Source organism: Fonsecaea monophora (genome assembly GCF_001642475.1).
Source record: "Fonsecaea monophora strain CBS 269.37 chromosome Unknown Scaff44, whole genome shotgun sequence".
NCBI lineage: Eukaryota > Fungi > Ascomycota > Eurotiomycetes > Chaetothyriales > Herpotrichiellaceae > Fonsecaea > Fonsecaea monophora.
Window position 1 is genome coordinate 1 of NW_019173975.1, and position 14,474 is coordinate 14,474.

At 54.6% G+C, this 14,474-nt stretch overlaps 6 protein-coding genes across 6 annotated transcripts; 2 read left to right on the top strand and 4 right to left on the bottom strand.

The window, feature by feature from the left end:
* Positions 1-1,958: 1,958 nt before the first annotated feature.
* Positions 1,959-3,859, top strand: AYO21_06350 (hypothetical protein; the record flags this gene model as incomplete). Its single annotated transcript, XM_022656310.1, has 5 exons — positions 1,959-2,586; positions 2,652-2,908; positions 2,965-3,074; positions 3,159-3,531; positions 3,590-3,859. The coding sequence occupies 5 exons, from the start codon at positions 1,959-1,961 to the stop codon at positions 3,857-3,859; spliced, it is 1,638 nt and encodes a 545-aa protein (XP_022511286.1).
* A 190-nt stretch (positions 3,860-4,049) lies between these two features.
* AYO21_06351 (hypothetical protein) lies at positions 4,050-4,637 on the bottom strand (the record flags this gene model as incomplete). The annotated part of the gene is made up of 2 exons (XM_022656311.1): positions 4,050-4,423; positions 4,487-4,637. 2 exons carry the CDS (start codon positions 4,635-4,637, stop codon positions 4,050-4,052), a joined length of 525 nt encoding a protein of 174 aa, XP_022511287.1.
* Positions 4,638-5,064: 427 nt separating this feature from the next.
* AYO21_06352 (hypothetical protein) lies at positions 5,065-7,365 on the top strand (the record flags this gene model as incomplete). The annotated part of the gene is made up of 4 exons (XM_022656312.1): positions 5,065-5,318; positions 5,393-5,538; positions 5,602-6,056; positions 6,151-7,365. The coding sequence occupies 4 exons, from the start codon at positions 5,065-5,067 to the stop codon at positions 7,363-7,365; spliced, it is 2,070 nt and encodes a 689-aa protein (XP_022511288.1).
* A 238-nt stretch (positions 7,366-7,603) lies between these two features.
* Positions 7,604-8,611, bottom strand: AYO21_06353 (hypothetical protein; the record flags this gene model as incomplete). The annotated part of the gene is made up of 1 exon (XM_022656313.1): positions 7,604-8,611. One exon carries the CDS (start codon positions 8,609-8,611, stop codon positions 7,604-7,606), a length of 1,008 nt encoding a protein of 335 aa, XP_022511289.1.
* A 589-nt stretch (positions 8,612-9,200) lies between these two features.
* Positions 9,201-11,067, bottom strand: AYO21_06354 (hypothetical protein; the record flags this gene model as incomplete). The annotated part of the gene is made up of 3 exons (XM_022656314.1): positions 9,201-10,745; positions 10,827-10,936; positions 11,031-11,067. The coding sequence occupies 3 exons, from the start codon at positions 11,065-11,067 to the stop codon at positions 9,201-9,203; spliced, it is 1,692 nt and encodes a 563-aa protein (XP_022511290.1).
* A 1,014-nt stretch (positions 11,068-12,081) lies between these two features.
* Positions 12,082-14,134, bottom strand: AYO21_06355 (hypothetical protein; the record flags this gene model as incomplete). Its single annotated transcript, XM_022656315.1, has 5 exons — positions 12,082-12,890; positions 12,946-13,274; positions 13,340-13,738; positions 13,820-13,825; positions 13,896-14,134. The coding sequence occupies 5 exons, from the start codon at positions 14,132-14,134 to the stop codon at positions 12,082-12,084; spliced, it is 1,782 nt and encodes a 593-aa protein (XP_022511291.1).
* Positions 14,135-14,474: the final 340 nt, after the last annotated feature.

Below are 14,474 nucleotides of genomic sequence, written 5' to 3' on the forward strand. Positions count from 1 at the left end.
GGTTTGGGGGTTTGGGGGGCTCGGGGAGAGGGAGCCACATACGAATTTAGGCTGGTAAGCTGAGATACCTTGGCTTCCAAGGAACCCAGTCGGGCCAAAACATCATCCTAGACGACGCGCGAGTTATGACATGTCTCGAGAAGGGAATCTGAACGTCCAATACCTCCTTTGAGTACGTTGAATTGTTTCGATATGACGTAGGATCCATATCACCCCAATTGGTGTCGCCCAGATAGTGGCATTCCTGGTTCAAGCGCTCGCAGAATGAGCAACTCGGTCTCTCTCCGGAACAGCGAACTTTTTTGCGCCTGCGGACAAACTTAGCCAAAAGGCATCATCACTCGACAAGACGAGCGTGGTACCTGCAGGTTGAACACGCTTGCCGAACTCGTTTGATGCCACGAGCCTGAGCGTCGGCCGTCTCAGTTTGTTCAGACATGGCTATACAATTTTTTCTGGGGGGAGGAGGTGGAGGAGGGAGGGGGAGAACAGCGAGGATTTGTAAAAGACAAAAGACAAAAGACAAACGACACCTGAGGTACAAAAGAGTGGGAAGATTGAAGTGGCGACGATTCAAGTGGGCGAATTGGTGCCAAGGCAGCGACTTTCTGCCTCGGCGGGACGTGGAACCTGTGACTTGTTCACAGTTGGGCAAAGTACAAGTACAACTACGTACGAAGGGGAAGGTCGTAAGGGCGACAGTTGGGCAGCACAAGAGCCAAAGCCCAGGGAGCCGGAGAGCCAGACTGGGGGGTAACAGGTACCAGTAAGTGCAGCCTCACTAGCCCCAAAGATAAACACAAACAGTAGGCCGCAACCCACTTAGTCCCCCGTAACGCCTAACAAAAAAGGGAGTCAGGTGCATCGTGCTCCCTGTTCCTTACCCCTCACAAACTTATGTCTTGGAGATCAGGGAGCAACTGCATGGGTGTCTTTCTCAATAGGCCTTGGGCATTGGACCTTCTCAACCGGGGTCTCCGCTCTAGGTGACTCAGTAGCCTCAAGACACACACCCAGATGTTTGCTGGGGTTTTGCTGGAGTTTGAAGTTTTGAAGTTTGCTTCCAAGCTTAGAGTCGAGTGACCTTTGTGCATGGTCAGAGCCTTCCACACTGCTGTGTACTTGTACCCTGTTCTGCCCGGACCAAAACACAGAACAACCTCAGCTGGACAAAAATGGAGAGGAGCCATCACGACCTGGGTTAGACTCAAAGGTTGCTCAATGGTCCTCGATTGTCCTCGATAATGGGTGGCGTCTTGTTAGTTCTTTGTACGATCCTTGTCGCTCGTGGAACTCTTAGCTAGTGTGACTATGTAGGTAACTTACCTTTGAAGAGTGACCACTGACCTCTAGAAGAAGCTGAAGGAGAGGGGAAAGAGAGGGGGGCCAGTGCCTGAAATTATACATGTGCTTGTACTTATGGGTACTGGTGGTCACCCCTTTCAGAGGAACCCTCTGGTGGCTGTCGGAAGGTGGCAGACCACTTGGACGCAGGGCCCAGGGCCCAGGGCCCAGGCTGCTGGGTCGCAGGGAACCCTGATCGTGGTGCTCGTCCCCTGCTCAGACCGCCACCTCTACTCTCCTTCTCACTTCGGGTCAAGTGCCGCTTCCACTCCCCTTCATCCGTCCCCCGTGTGACAAATCAAATCCTTCACGCTTGCGCAGCCCCAGTCCCGCATCGCCATGCCCCGGGGAACGCGGGGCGTCACCAGGATCACCTGTCCCGTGCGTGGTCCGGAACATGAAATCGATATCCTCACATGTCGCCTAGCATATTTTTCAGAAATTTCCCCAGATGTCTCCCGTCAACACCAAGAACCATCCACCCCACGTCTACAAAACACATACACACACACACACTCTCTCTCTCTCTCTCTCTCACATACTCCATACTCTCGAGATCAATTCTCCTTCAACAACCCAACCCCTCTCAATTGTCCCTCAGCTCATCACCAACCATGGCCAACATGCACTCAAAGTGGAAGGAGAGGCTCACGGAGAAGCAGTTGGAAAGGAAGAGGAGGCTGGATAGAATCAACCAACGAAATTATCGAAGTCAGTTCAAGGAGAGCGAGGCCGAACTGGGCTACCTGCGCCTCCTCGCAAGAAGTGACCAGCTCGAAGTCCTGAAAAAGCTGATGGAGGAGAACAACCGTTACAAAAACCAGATTGCATGGCAACAGTCCAGGCTTGATGCCATTGTGCTGATGCACGGTGCCCACGATCGATCGGATCAAGCCACCATGTCCACCTCTGCCAGAACCCCTCCTTCATCGATGCTGGGGGGCAGTCCGATGCGCGGCACAGACAACTTTCCCCCGCCATCGGACTATTCCTCTCCCTCAGCTACCTCAGTGACCACCTCCAAAGTCCTGCACGAAGATGTACCCTGGTTCATGACGAGGACCTCCATGTTTTTCCAGGTGGCCAAGGATACAGGGTTTCAGACCAAAGACATCGGAGACGATATATCCGTGAATGACTTCCTCGAATCTTTCATGGCTTGGAAAATCCAGCACGGCTACGGCAACAACAACATACAACTCCTCATCGACTACTCCAACTACACGTTCCAGTCCACAGTTGGTGAGTACAGCCATCCGCCACCCGCTTTTTGTCTGGTACGGGCTCGCTGACGGTTTCCCCTGCAGAAGAAATAGATCGAACCGTGAGGTCCAAAACGTTGATGCAGGATATTTACGCCGCACTCGTCTACGGGCATCCGTGGCCCTCTCCATCATCCCGAGCAACATCGGATGAAGATCTTCTCCCCAATCTCAGCGAACGAAGCCGTCATCACCGTGCTGCCGCCCTGTGTGCATTCCGGGGAATGTATCGATTCAGGGACAGATTCTTTTCCGACATAGAGTTTGTGGCAATTTTTTGGACCATTTACAGATACTACCTGGTAGGTCATGACCTCAGATGGGCCGTGCAAGATTCGTGACTCATCAGCCTTTACAGTTTCTCATCTTTCCGACAATCGAAAACTGGTCGCAGTTCCCTCGATGGCAGCGTCCGACCAAATCCCAGCTTCTCCTCCAGCACTCCTGCTTCGTGGATGGAATCGTATGGTGAGTTGCAGATACCGGTTGATTGGCGGATGTCATTGCGGCTATGCGTGATGGGATAGTGACCTGATTACTGATACTGAACAGGCCTGAACTGCGTGACCGGCTAATTGTCGGGTTCCCGAAATACGACGAAGAGAGGCTCATCTGGGCTCTGACCCGGAACATGCGAATCAACGCTCACGGCCTCCGCCCACACCAGCTGTTGACGCTCAAGTCGGATATGTCTGATTTTGAAATGGAGCCCTCCCTGAAGTCCATTGTCTGTGATCCGTCCAGCTTCACAGTATTACCTGCCTTCCGGCGCTCGTGTCCCGAGTTCGCAGACCTAGCCATCTCCACCGCCGAGGAGCAATGCTTTGCTCCGTACGTCGGAAGTGATGCCGATTCAACCCCCGGTCATCAACCGCATGATTTTCCACAAGAGCAGCCTTGCAACTCGGGTCCGCTCTATCCGCAGGTAAGTCCTCATTACAACCACAGGGATGACTGTGGAAGCTTACGTGCTATTTCACCAGGTGTCTCCGGTCATGAACAATGCACTGCAGCCAAAGACTCAAGTCGTGCCCGAAAACGACCATCTCGCCGCAGCGCAACTGCCCGATCTCGGATCCACAGATCCATTTTTTGATTTTTTCTCACAAGAGCTCGCGCCCATGGCCGATGATCATCGAATGCCCATGTCCCCCGGAGGTACACTGGGTGGGTTTCGCGATCTCAATTTCCTAGACGATATGTTCGACTTTGATTGTGCAACATCGTTGACCGATCCGACGCTGAGACTATGATTATATGCCTTCCACACATGGCTGTTGCTTAGCCAACGTTTGTTGTATCAAAATTGTATATTCAATTCAAGCGGACAATGGTGCAAGGGATTGGGATTTCTAGGGGGACTGCTGGCATTGGATCGCAGTGGACAGACCTCAGCGCTGAACGGGTCATCTATAGTTGACGTACAGTGGTGACGGTACACTTTTAAGTCCGCGAGTTGTTAAATCTACCCGCGCTAATCACCTGGGAGAACATCTGATCAAATCCACAAGTCATGAGCTCAATAATGTTTCCCCATGGGTCCTGCATGTAGAGGGCAGCCTCCCCAGGCACCGGATGGACCTTTTCGCCCACCAGCTTGCCTCCCAACCTCTCGCACGCCGCCACCGTCTCGTCGATGTCTGCAACGACAAACCCGACGTGGAAGAAGCCGCCTCGCGTGTAACTGTCTGGGCCCCATTCGGGTCTTTGCTGTGGCCCATTATATTTTGGTGCAACGAATTCGAAGATTTCGAAGCCGATCCCGTTTGAAGCAGTGAGGATAATTGACCGAACTCGCTGCAGCTCCTTGCCATAAACTGGGCGGTGTTAGGTTCCAGGGTCCAGACAACTTCAACATACCGATCACGAGGGTCACACACTTTTCCGAGGCACGCCACCAGCATCTTCGGCATTCATAGTGTTATCTGGCACCAGGACCTTGAGGCCCAAGACTTGGGTGTAGAACTCGGCCGCTTTGGCAGCATCCGGTACCGAGACCGCGACATGGTTGGGATGCGAGATGATGGCCATGGCAGACAGAGTATTTTGGCAATAGCTCACGGGTCGTCGAGAGGGAGCGTGTAGTGAATGGTGCGAGGGAGACGCAGTCTCTCTCTCCTTGTATTGTTTTAGCCCTTTCTATATCAGCGGGTTGTCGCTCCACTAAAAATTACCTAATCAAACATGGACTAACCAGATCGGTACAAATTCTGCCTCCCGTGCTCCCCCATCTCAGAAATCAGTACTCCACAACCACCTTCAATTTTGCCAAATGTGGGGGAGAGCCGGTAACGAGTCGTAACAGAAACAGACTCGGCCCACGGTCCCCTCTATTAATTTCGACCCTTTCCTACTCTCCCCCAGAACCTCACAAAGCAGGCTAGCAAGAGAAAGACAACTCCCCCCCTCCAGTTCCGAAGCAAGGGCCGCCCCCCTCTCTCTTATCGTATGACAAAACATGTCCGCGGACAACTTGCTAGATTTCTTTGAATTTGCCGAGACTTCGTCAGTCCCGCAACCTGTGCCCTGTGCCGAGGACACCCCCAAACCACGCCAGCCCCGGAACAAGACAGCAAAGCGCGCGTCCAAGGCCTGTCGGTCGTGCAGAGCACGCAAGGTCCGGTGCGACTTTGTATACACGGGGGCACCATGCACAAATTGTAAATTGGATCGGGTGGATTGTATTATCCCGGATAGAATCGGGAACAAAGCGTGAGGTGGCCTTCCTTGTGTTCCCCAGAAAGGTTCCTCTCTCTCTCTCTCCAGGTTCGACTGACTTCCACCAGTGGGAATGGCTTTACCAAGCCGAAACCTCTAGAGGCAGCGGAGCCAAACGGAGAGCACAACAATGGAAGGGGGGACATCGACGGGCTCACGGGCCAGCCTCGCAATGCTCGCAGTCGCCTGTACCAATATGCCTGCGGGCTGGCTGGTACGTCGTGAATCACCTTGCAGTAACAAGCAGATGAGCTAACAAACGCTGGCGTGATTGTAGCAGGAACCACAGCGCAAGAACCTCGACAGCCGCCCACGAGCGACTGGTACAAGTCTCCCTCGCAGAGCTCCCGCCCTTCGAGACCGTCGCTGGGAGAGTCGATCGTCGACTTGGCCGCCGTGCCGGGCTTCATCAAGCCTCCTCTCAACTGCATCTCTGCCACGGACCTGGCCTATCTGACCTCGCAAGGGGCGCTGCAGATCCCGTCGACGCAGCTCCGAGAAGAACTCCTCAACGCCTTCATCGAGCATGTCTATCCCTTCCTCCCGCTCGTCAATGTGCATGAGCTGGCAAGCACCGTAGCCTCGGGCGATGCATCGACGGGTCAATTGAGCCTGACGCTTTTTCAAGCGCTCATGCTCGCGGGCACGGCGTTTGTGGATATAGAGTATTTGCTCGATGCGGGATACTCGTCAAGGTCGGAAGCCACCAAGGAATTTGTCGAGAAAGTCAAGGTGAGTTTGAACAAACATTCCGGAAAACCGGAAGAGGAAGCATGGGGAGGATGCTCGTAAACGGTCGTACCGGATCCTGACGTTTCATGTCTAGTTACTCTGCAAGTACAACTTTGACAGCGACAAGATCGTCACCATCCAGTCCTTGCTCCTGATGGCCTATTGCACGTCGGGGGCCATGTACAAGGACAACTGGCGGTGGATCGACATGGCCATCTCGACGGCCTACTCGATCAACCTGCACTATGACCCGATGACCATCGACACGGGGCCCGGCTCGGACTCGGCGACGTCGAAGCGGCTGCGCAAGCGGCTGTGGTGGTGCGTGTTCATGCTGGCCCAGCAGGTGACGCTGTCGGTGCACATCCCGTGCAAGGCGCCCAACGACGGGGCGACGGTGCCGGTGCTGAGCGAGGACGACTTTGAGATCGTCCTGCTGCCGCCCACGGTGCGGTGGCCGGGGGACGAGCGCAGTCTGCTGCGCGACACCAACAAGCAGCGCCTTCTGGCCGTCATGTGCGTCAACATGTGCAAGCTGTCGGCGTGCTTCGAGAACATCCTGGGGCTGCAGTACCAGACGTCGAGCCACGGGTGCGACGCCGACGACCCCAACAAGCGCAGCTACCTGATCCCGCGCGGCGAGGACGTCGACCAGCACAAGATGAAGTGGCAGGAGGACGAGCTGGGGGCGATGCTGGCGCAGCTGCCGCACGAGGCGCAGAACCCGGCGCGCTCGGCCGGCGACGACGCCGTCGACGTCCACATCAGCCTGTTCCACATGTTCTTCTGCACGGTGCTGTCGATCCTGTATGCGCCGCAGATGTTCCCGCGCAATCCTGGGGGCACAGCTGCATCGTCCTCGTCTTCTTCTTCTTCCACCACTGCCACTAACACTACCACCAACCTGTCTTCCTCCTCGTCCTCCTCATCTACCTCTACCTCTACCAACCCCACGACAACAACGCCTCTCGCCCCCGGCCCAACCTCCTCCCCGGGGGACAAGATACTCAACTTCCGCACCATCTCCGCGCAGGCCGCGTGCGCAATCACGACGGTGGCCCAACGACTCGTGGTGCGCGGCCTGATCCCGCTCCTCCCGTCGACCAGCGTCTCGTACATCGTGGTCGCGGGCTTCACGCACGTCTCGGGCCTGCAGTCGCCCAGCTACGAGGTGCGCGCCCCGTGCCTGCACCAGCTGCGCCAGTGCCTGAAGCTGCTCGAGAGCCTGCGCGAGGACAACGCGGGCGCGCAGAGCGCCATCTCCTTCCTCGAGGCCGCGACGAGGCGGCTGGGCATGTTTGCGCAGTAGAACGCAATGTAATTTCTGCCGGTGATTTTTGATCCTGGTGACTCTGAGCGGTGACGATTGCTGGGGTCATTGTTATATGTTATATGTCATAACTATATACCTAATACTCCATCCCTATACTCTATACTACATACTGCGTACCTCGTACTGCGTACTACGGAGGTACATGTGTACATATATGGCTACTTGCATGCCTGATATATATATTTAATACGCCCCCAGCATCCGTGTCGCCATTTCATATGGGGTTGTTTTTGACCCAAGAAGACTCCAACTTCGCCCGGAACGGAGACCGAGTCAACCATGCCCTGAAGGAGATGGGCTCTCGTCCACAAACCTCCCGAATCACCTCCGGAAAGACCTCGGTGTGACTCGGATATTGGCCCTTTTCTAGTCCCTGGAACATCTGTGCAACCGACTTTATGTAATCGACATAGCCCGGGTCGCCGTCCGGGTTCGCCAGCGGACTGAGAGCCATGCGCGCAAACTCGTCGCTCGACAAACGACGCGCCCTCACGTCGAAGCAACACATGTCTCTTGCAATATCTGCCATGTCTACCAGACTCAACTTCTCCGTCGCGAGCGGATAGGTCCGACCCGCGTGCTTTGACGGCTCGAGCAGCGAGACGGCGGCCACGGCGGCTATGTCTTCGCGGGCAATCCAGCCATACTTCTTGTCCGCCGGGAGGAAGTATGCGATTTCCCCTGGCCGCAGCGTCCCGTTGTAGCCATCAAAGTTGATGCGGAGGAAGGTTGAGGAGGCGAAGACGTGCGTCGCTTCCGAGATTGCTTTTTCGGCCTGCAGATGCCACGTCTCGTGTGGTACGCGATCCGCCTCGTCTCTGTCGTCGCAATGCACGCCCGCATAGACGACGTGCAGTTTATTCTCAGCCTCGTGAGTCACGGCCTTGGCCTTGGCTGCTGCATCGATCCACGTGCGGCACTGAGAGAGCTTCGCCGACGTAAACGGTGTCAGCAGAAACAAGCTGCGTACGTCCCTCAGCGCATCGAGAAAGGTGGTTTCGTCTTTCCAGTCCACCATCACCGGCTCCACAATTTCCGGATGGGTGTTACTCGCGATGGCGGCTTCAAGAGCCTCTTTGCTGTGATATCCAGCACGGATAATCATGCCAGCCAACCCTGGCAATGTTGCGGTGGTATCTTGAGCGCACCGCTTGGAAACAAGTTCCGACACCACATATTTCCCTACCAGGCCTTCCGCATCCGTGACAAGTATCCTTGCCATTGTTTCCAGAGTATGAAAAGTATTTCTTTAATGCTATGAATTTGTAGCATACTGAAGGGGAAAACGATCTATTGAATTGCAGTGGAGGAGGCGTCAGACGTTAAGCGGAGATCACGGTAATACGTGGTGGTGGGCCTTATTACTTCTTCCGTCCGCCTGCCAAAAATAGCAAACTACGGTACCGGAGATATAATTACCCATTTGCTGCTTCTTCAGTAATGTATCTTTAACGCTCAAGGCGCACGCTCAGGTCCAGGGATTGGAAAGGAAATGAAAGTCCCTCGTGTCGAGAGATTCTGACCTCGAAAGTCCCTGTTCTCCCTCTCCGGTCAGGGCGGGAAAAAATATACTCACAGATTTCAATGCATCCCAGTCTTCAAAGCAGGAGAGACACCATACACACGTACGGGATACAGAAACAAGTACGTGCACGGCACATGATGATACGATCGATATGTATTTCTTATACATGTATATGTCATTGAATGACTTGAGATAGTGAGACAGAGAGACGCCCTCTTTCCCTCTTGCCACCCGTTGGTCCCAATGAATGCTCTCTCTATAAATCGCAGAAACAATAGGAAAAGACTCAAATCTTGGCCCGGGGACCGGCTTCGCGCAGCACCACCAGTCCCCTCTTCCCGGCCTTGTGCTGGTCCCGGAGCACCCGGCGCAGGATCTTGCCCGACGGAGCCTTGGGGATGGCCTCGATGACCTCGACCTCGCTGATCCATTTGTGGCGCACCTTCCTTTCCTGCGCCAGCTTGATCAGGTCCTTGGCCACACTCTCCGGCGAACCGGTCAGCCCACTGCGCATGACGACATAGGCCTTGGGTTTCTCCCCGGACGTGGCGTCAAGGATGCCAATGACGGCGGCATCTACCACATCAGCGTGGCCGAGAAGTAAATCTTCCAGCTCGGCAGGGGCGACGCTAATGCCGTTGACCTTGATCAGCTCCTTGAGCCGGTCCGTGATGGTCAAAAATCCTTCGTCGTCAATGTACCCGATGTCACCCGAGTGGAGGAAGCCGTCCTTGTCAAACGTCTCGTCGGTCGCCTTCTGGTTGTCCAGGTAGCCCATGGTGATTTGCGGCCCCCGGGCCCAGATCTCGCCGGGTGTGTTTGGTCCCAGCTCTGCTCCGCTCTCGGGATCGACGACCTTGATCTCGGTCGAGGCGAGGAGAGTGCCGGCTTTGGTCGCGTTCTTGAAGTCGTACTTGTCCGGCGTGGTGACGGTGATGCAGCCGCCCGACTCGGTCATGCCGTATCCGTGTTTGAGCCCGGCGTTGGGGAACAGTTTCTGGAGACGCGCGATGATCTCAGCCGACAAAGGCGCGGCCCCGGACGTGAAATACCGGATCGAGCTGAGGTCGTAGTTCTCAATCGACTTGTCGTGGACCAGGCGCACCAGGATCGGTGGCACCAGCATTAGCTCCTGTAGCCGGTACTCCTGCACGACCTTCAGCATCAACTCCATCGAGAAGCTCGGAAGCATGTGGACGTTGGCGTTCAGCACGATGGGGAGGTGCATCTGGTGAACCAGCCCAGTGATGTGGAACAAGGGGAGAACTGCAATCATGCGGTCGATCTTGGCTCCCGCCTGTCTCATCTGCAGACACTGGGCGATGATGTTGCTGTGCGAGATCGCAACCGCCTTGGGGAGGCCCGTCGTACCACTGCTGAAGGACAGAAACGCGCAGACGTCCTTGTTCTGCCGGCCGCGAGGGATCGTAAAGGGTACCTTCTGTCGCTGCGGGCCCTGCGACCGGCCGATGTCGATGAGCTGGGAGAGCGATACATGACCGTCCACCTCGCCGTGGAGCATCAGGATCCGATCCGGGGTGATTCCGACAGCTTTGGCGGCTGCCGCAGCAACGTTCAGAGAGCCAGGCACCGTGAATATGAGCTTTGCCTTTGAGAGTCGAAGCGCGTATGCCATCTCTTCGACATTGTACGCGGGGGATGCGCCGGCCACGATGCCGCCGGAGCGCAGGACGCTAAAGAGGGCACAGGGATACCAGATGGTGTTGGGGCTGAAGAGGCAGACACATTCGCCCTGTCGAAGGCCATATTTCTGCACCAGGGCGGTCGACACGTACGTGCTCAGCTCTTTGAGGTCTTTGAAACTGATGTGCTATTCCATCACTTGGGCGTCAGTCCCATCTCCACGAGCAAAGAATCGTCCCTGGTTCTGTCTTCTGAGGTGATCACGTACCTCTCCCGTCGCGGCGTCCGAGAAGCCATTCACAGCTTCCGGGGGGGATCTGCGTAGCGGACTCTCCTCGCCCTCGAATAACCAAGTCCAAACTGGTGCATTGTTGGGAACTGGACCAAGTTCAAGAGGGGTTGGTTAGGGCCTTTTGTCTCTGTACAAGAGCTTTGAGGTAGGTGAAGCCGGACTTCATTTCCCTGAACGCACCTTTGATGGGAGGCTGTGATGATTGGAAAATAGTCATTTTGACTCCTGATCGACAAACAGACAGACAGACAGGTCTACACTGCAGCTCTTTCCGTGTCCCGAGTAACAAAATCCCACAGCGATTGAGAGTCAAAAACAAGCAAAGGCACAGGCACTCCGACAACAATGCATCATTTACGAGTACAACCAACCACCCAATCACGCAGATCAGGATTGGAGGGGAACCATTTTATTTTTTCTCTCTTTGCTAGGGACGTGTAACTACTCGTATGGAACTAGTGGCAGGCCTCCATCGGGGCAAGAAATAAACGTGTGACGCATCGCGCGCCGTGGGCAAGACACCGACCGCACTCCTGACACACACTCTTCGAGCACTGTTTTCGATGAGGCTTCAGCATGCCTCGGCATGGGACGATGGGTGGGTGGGCAAAGGGTGCCTCGGCAGAGGAAAACGAATGATGGATAACATGGCACAATCATGGATAAGTTGATAAGCATGGGTCCTCGTCTATCCTTGCATATCCGTGAGTGTTTGTCCTTGTTTCTGGCAAGGGCGACGAGTCAGAGACCTGGTCCGCCGGAGGAGGAAAGTGGGCAGTTGCACTCACCTGAGTGGGCTGACTGTTCATTACTCGGCAGGTGCAAGTCATAATACTTGTAGATCGCAAGAGGCCGAAAAGAGTAACTCTGTAGAAGGAGCGAGTCAGTGTGTTCTCTCGCTCGAAGATGGTCAAGAACGTTTCATGATTGCCGATGCTCGCGCGCGCAAGGTTCTACAACATTGTGATGCATACGTTTTGATGGAAATTATTACAAGAAAAACACAGGTAAAAACGATTGACACTCGTTCTAATATCTCGTCTCGTCGGGTTACTCATAAGCCTCGCTTCAACTATATACTGTACTTGTGACTATACTTCGTAGTCCGTCTCAAGAAGAAAGACAAATGTCTGAAAATGTTCCCAAAGACGACAGAAGATTTGACCCCCCAAGGTCACCACCTCCCCCTCCCCCTTTCCACCCTCATAAATCTTTTCCCTTCTCAGACCGTTTACAGATGGGACTGCTGTTGAGGTGCACCGACTCTTCGAGGGGCCGTCGATCCGACCTCGCCCGTTCTCGTCAGAGCCTCCCGTTTGGCGCGCGTCGATGCCGGGGGGCTGTCGTCCTTTTCGCGGATATAGTAGGCCGTGTCGGCCAAGGGGTCCAGTTCCGTCTGGCTGTAACCGTTGCCGAGCCAGGCGAAGCGGTTGCCGTTGTACCGGACGTTGAAGTCTTCCCACCGGACCTGGTTGAGGGCCTCCAGGTAGTGCAGGGTCGAGCCGGGCCAGAGGGCCGTGATGGGAGCGTCAATCTCGGCGCCCTTGTACCAGCTGCGGCAGGGCTCGGACCAGATGGTCTTTTGCATGAACTTGTCCTTGTACTCGATAAAGTCGTCAATGGCCTCCTGCTTGGGCGAGAAGGAGTGGATGTTGGTGGTCTGGTAGCGGTCGATCACGCTCATCATCCAGTCTGCCTGGGCTTCGATGGCGATCAACACGGGTCCGTTGCCGATCGGGCAGTTCGGTCCCAGGAAGACCAAGTAGTTGGGGAATTCGGCGGCAGCAAGACCCAGGTATGAGTGCGGCTGCTTGCCCCAGACATCTTGGAGGTTCTTCTTGTTGGGGCCAATGACCGGGAATCGTGGGCGGAATGACGTGTCGAATCCGGTGGCACAGATGAGGACGTCGACGGGATATTCCTGGCCGTTGTCGCAGATGCAGCCCTTTTCCGTGATCTCTGTGATCTCGCCGTAGACAACTTCAACATTAGGCTTGGAAAGGCTTTCCAGGTAGCCAATACCAGGTGTTAATCTTCGGCCTGTAGTAGCTTCTTGTCAGTATTGTCACGACCAAGATAGTAGAGGAGTCCTTACATCCGAGAGACCATTCTGGGATCAACCTCTCCTCGAGGTAAGGATTGGCGATCTTCTCCTTCATCAGGCCGGTGATGTAAGCTCGGTTTTCTTTCTGAGAGGGCGTATCCTTGATGAACAGGTTGAAGAGCTTGTTGGTATCACGTTCAATCTGCTTTCTGTACGTGGTGAGCGACCCTTCCTGCTCGGAAAACTTCTTCTTCTCGTCGGCGGTGTAGACGTGCTGGCTCAGCCCTTGAACGGGGGAGACGTAAGTGGGCTCTCTGATAAAAGTAATGACCTTGTCGACATGAGGCTGGATTGTGGGAAGAACCTGGATCCCAGACGATCTGACGAACATCACTCGTTAGCCTTTTTGACTTCCTTTATGCGAAAGAGATTTTAGTCCACCCACCCGTTACCGATGAGGCCGACGACCTTGCCGCTGAGGTCGACAGAGTTGTCCCAGGCGGCCGTGTGCAACAAAGTGCCCTTGTACTTATTAAGGCCCGGGATGGCCGGGTATCTCCAGGCGTTCAAGATGCCGCCGGCGTTGATAAGAATGTTGCAGTAGTCAATCGTCTCCTTGCCCGTGGCCAAATCCTTGACCTTGACGATATAAACTCCTCGGTCGTCGTCCCAGGTGGCTCCGATGACCTGGTGCTGCATCTTGCAGTATTTGCGCAGGTCATACTTGCGCGAGAAGTTGTCAAAATACTGGTAAATCTCCGAGCTTCCAGCGTAGACTGACGACCAGTCGGTCTTTGGCTCGAAAGACCAGACATAGGTGTGGGCGGGGATATCGCATGCACATCTACAGGAGGCAAATCAATTAGTCCATCTGCTATCAATCATGTTTTGCTAAAACTTGGTTTTTGTCATTTGATGGACATACCCAGGGCTTGCATAAAATGTCAGTATATGCTTGAAAATGCCAATACGGAAGAGAGAGAGGGATTGCGTGGACTCACTATCGATTTTCATACCATGTCCCGGCAATATCCTCGTTCTTCTCGTAAACGGTCAAGTCGAAGTTATAAAAGCTTCGCTGCAATTTGTAGGCAAAGAGCAAGCCAGAGGCTCCGGCACCAATGCAAATGACCTTGATATGTCTCTCTGCGTGGATGGGGGCATCTGGGAGACCGACCACCTTGTCAAGAACGGTCGGCTGCTTGTCAGCGTTGAATTCTGGGAGGTAGACGTCCGACATGGTCGAGTATTGTTCCCGAGAGCACACAAGTCGGGGCAGGATAGAGACTGAGAAAGACGTATGGGACGAGGACAAGATGTTTCTTTGATCTAATGGCTTTGCAGCATATAAAGGGAAACAGTGCACTATGGAGGCGTCAACAACGACCTAGGAACACGCCACCACCATGAAAAAAAAACTACCTAGGTAAACCCTATCAGGTGGTCCAGAGCTGCCACTTCGCGCTTGGTAGACTCGTCGACCAGCAGAACAGTCGATTCTTGTGGTTGGCGTCATACCACCCATGCCTTTCCAGTCAGTTGATCTGATCTGTGAGCCGCGGCAATGCACAAAAAAGGCC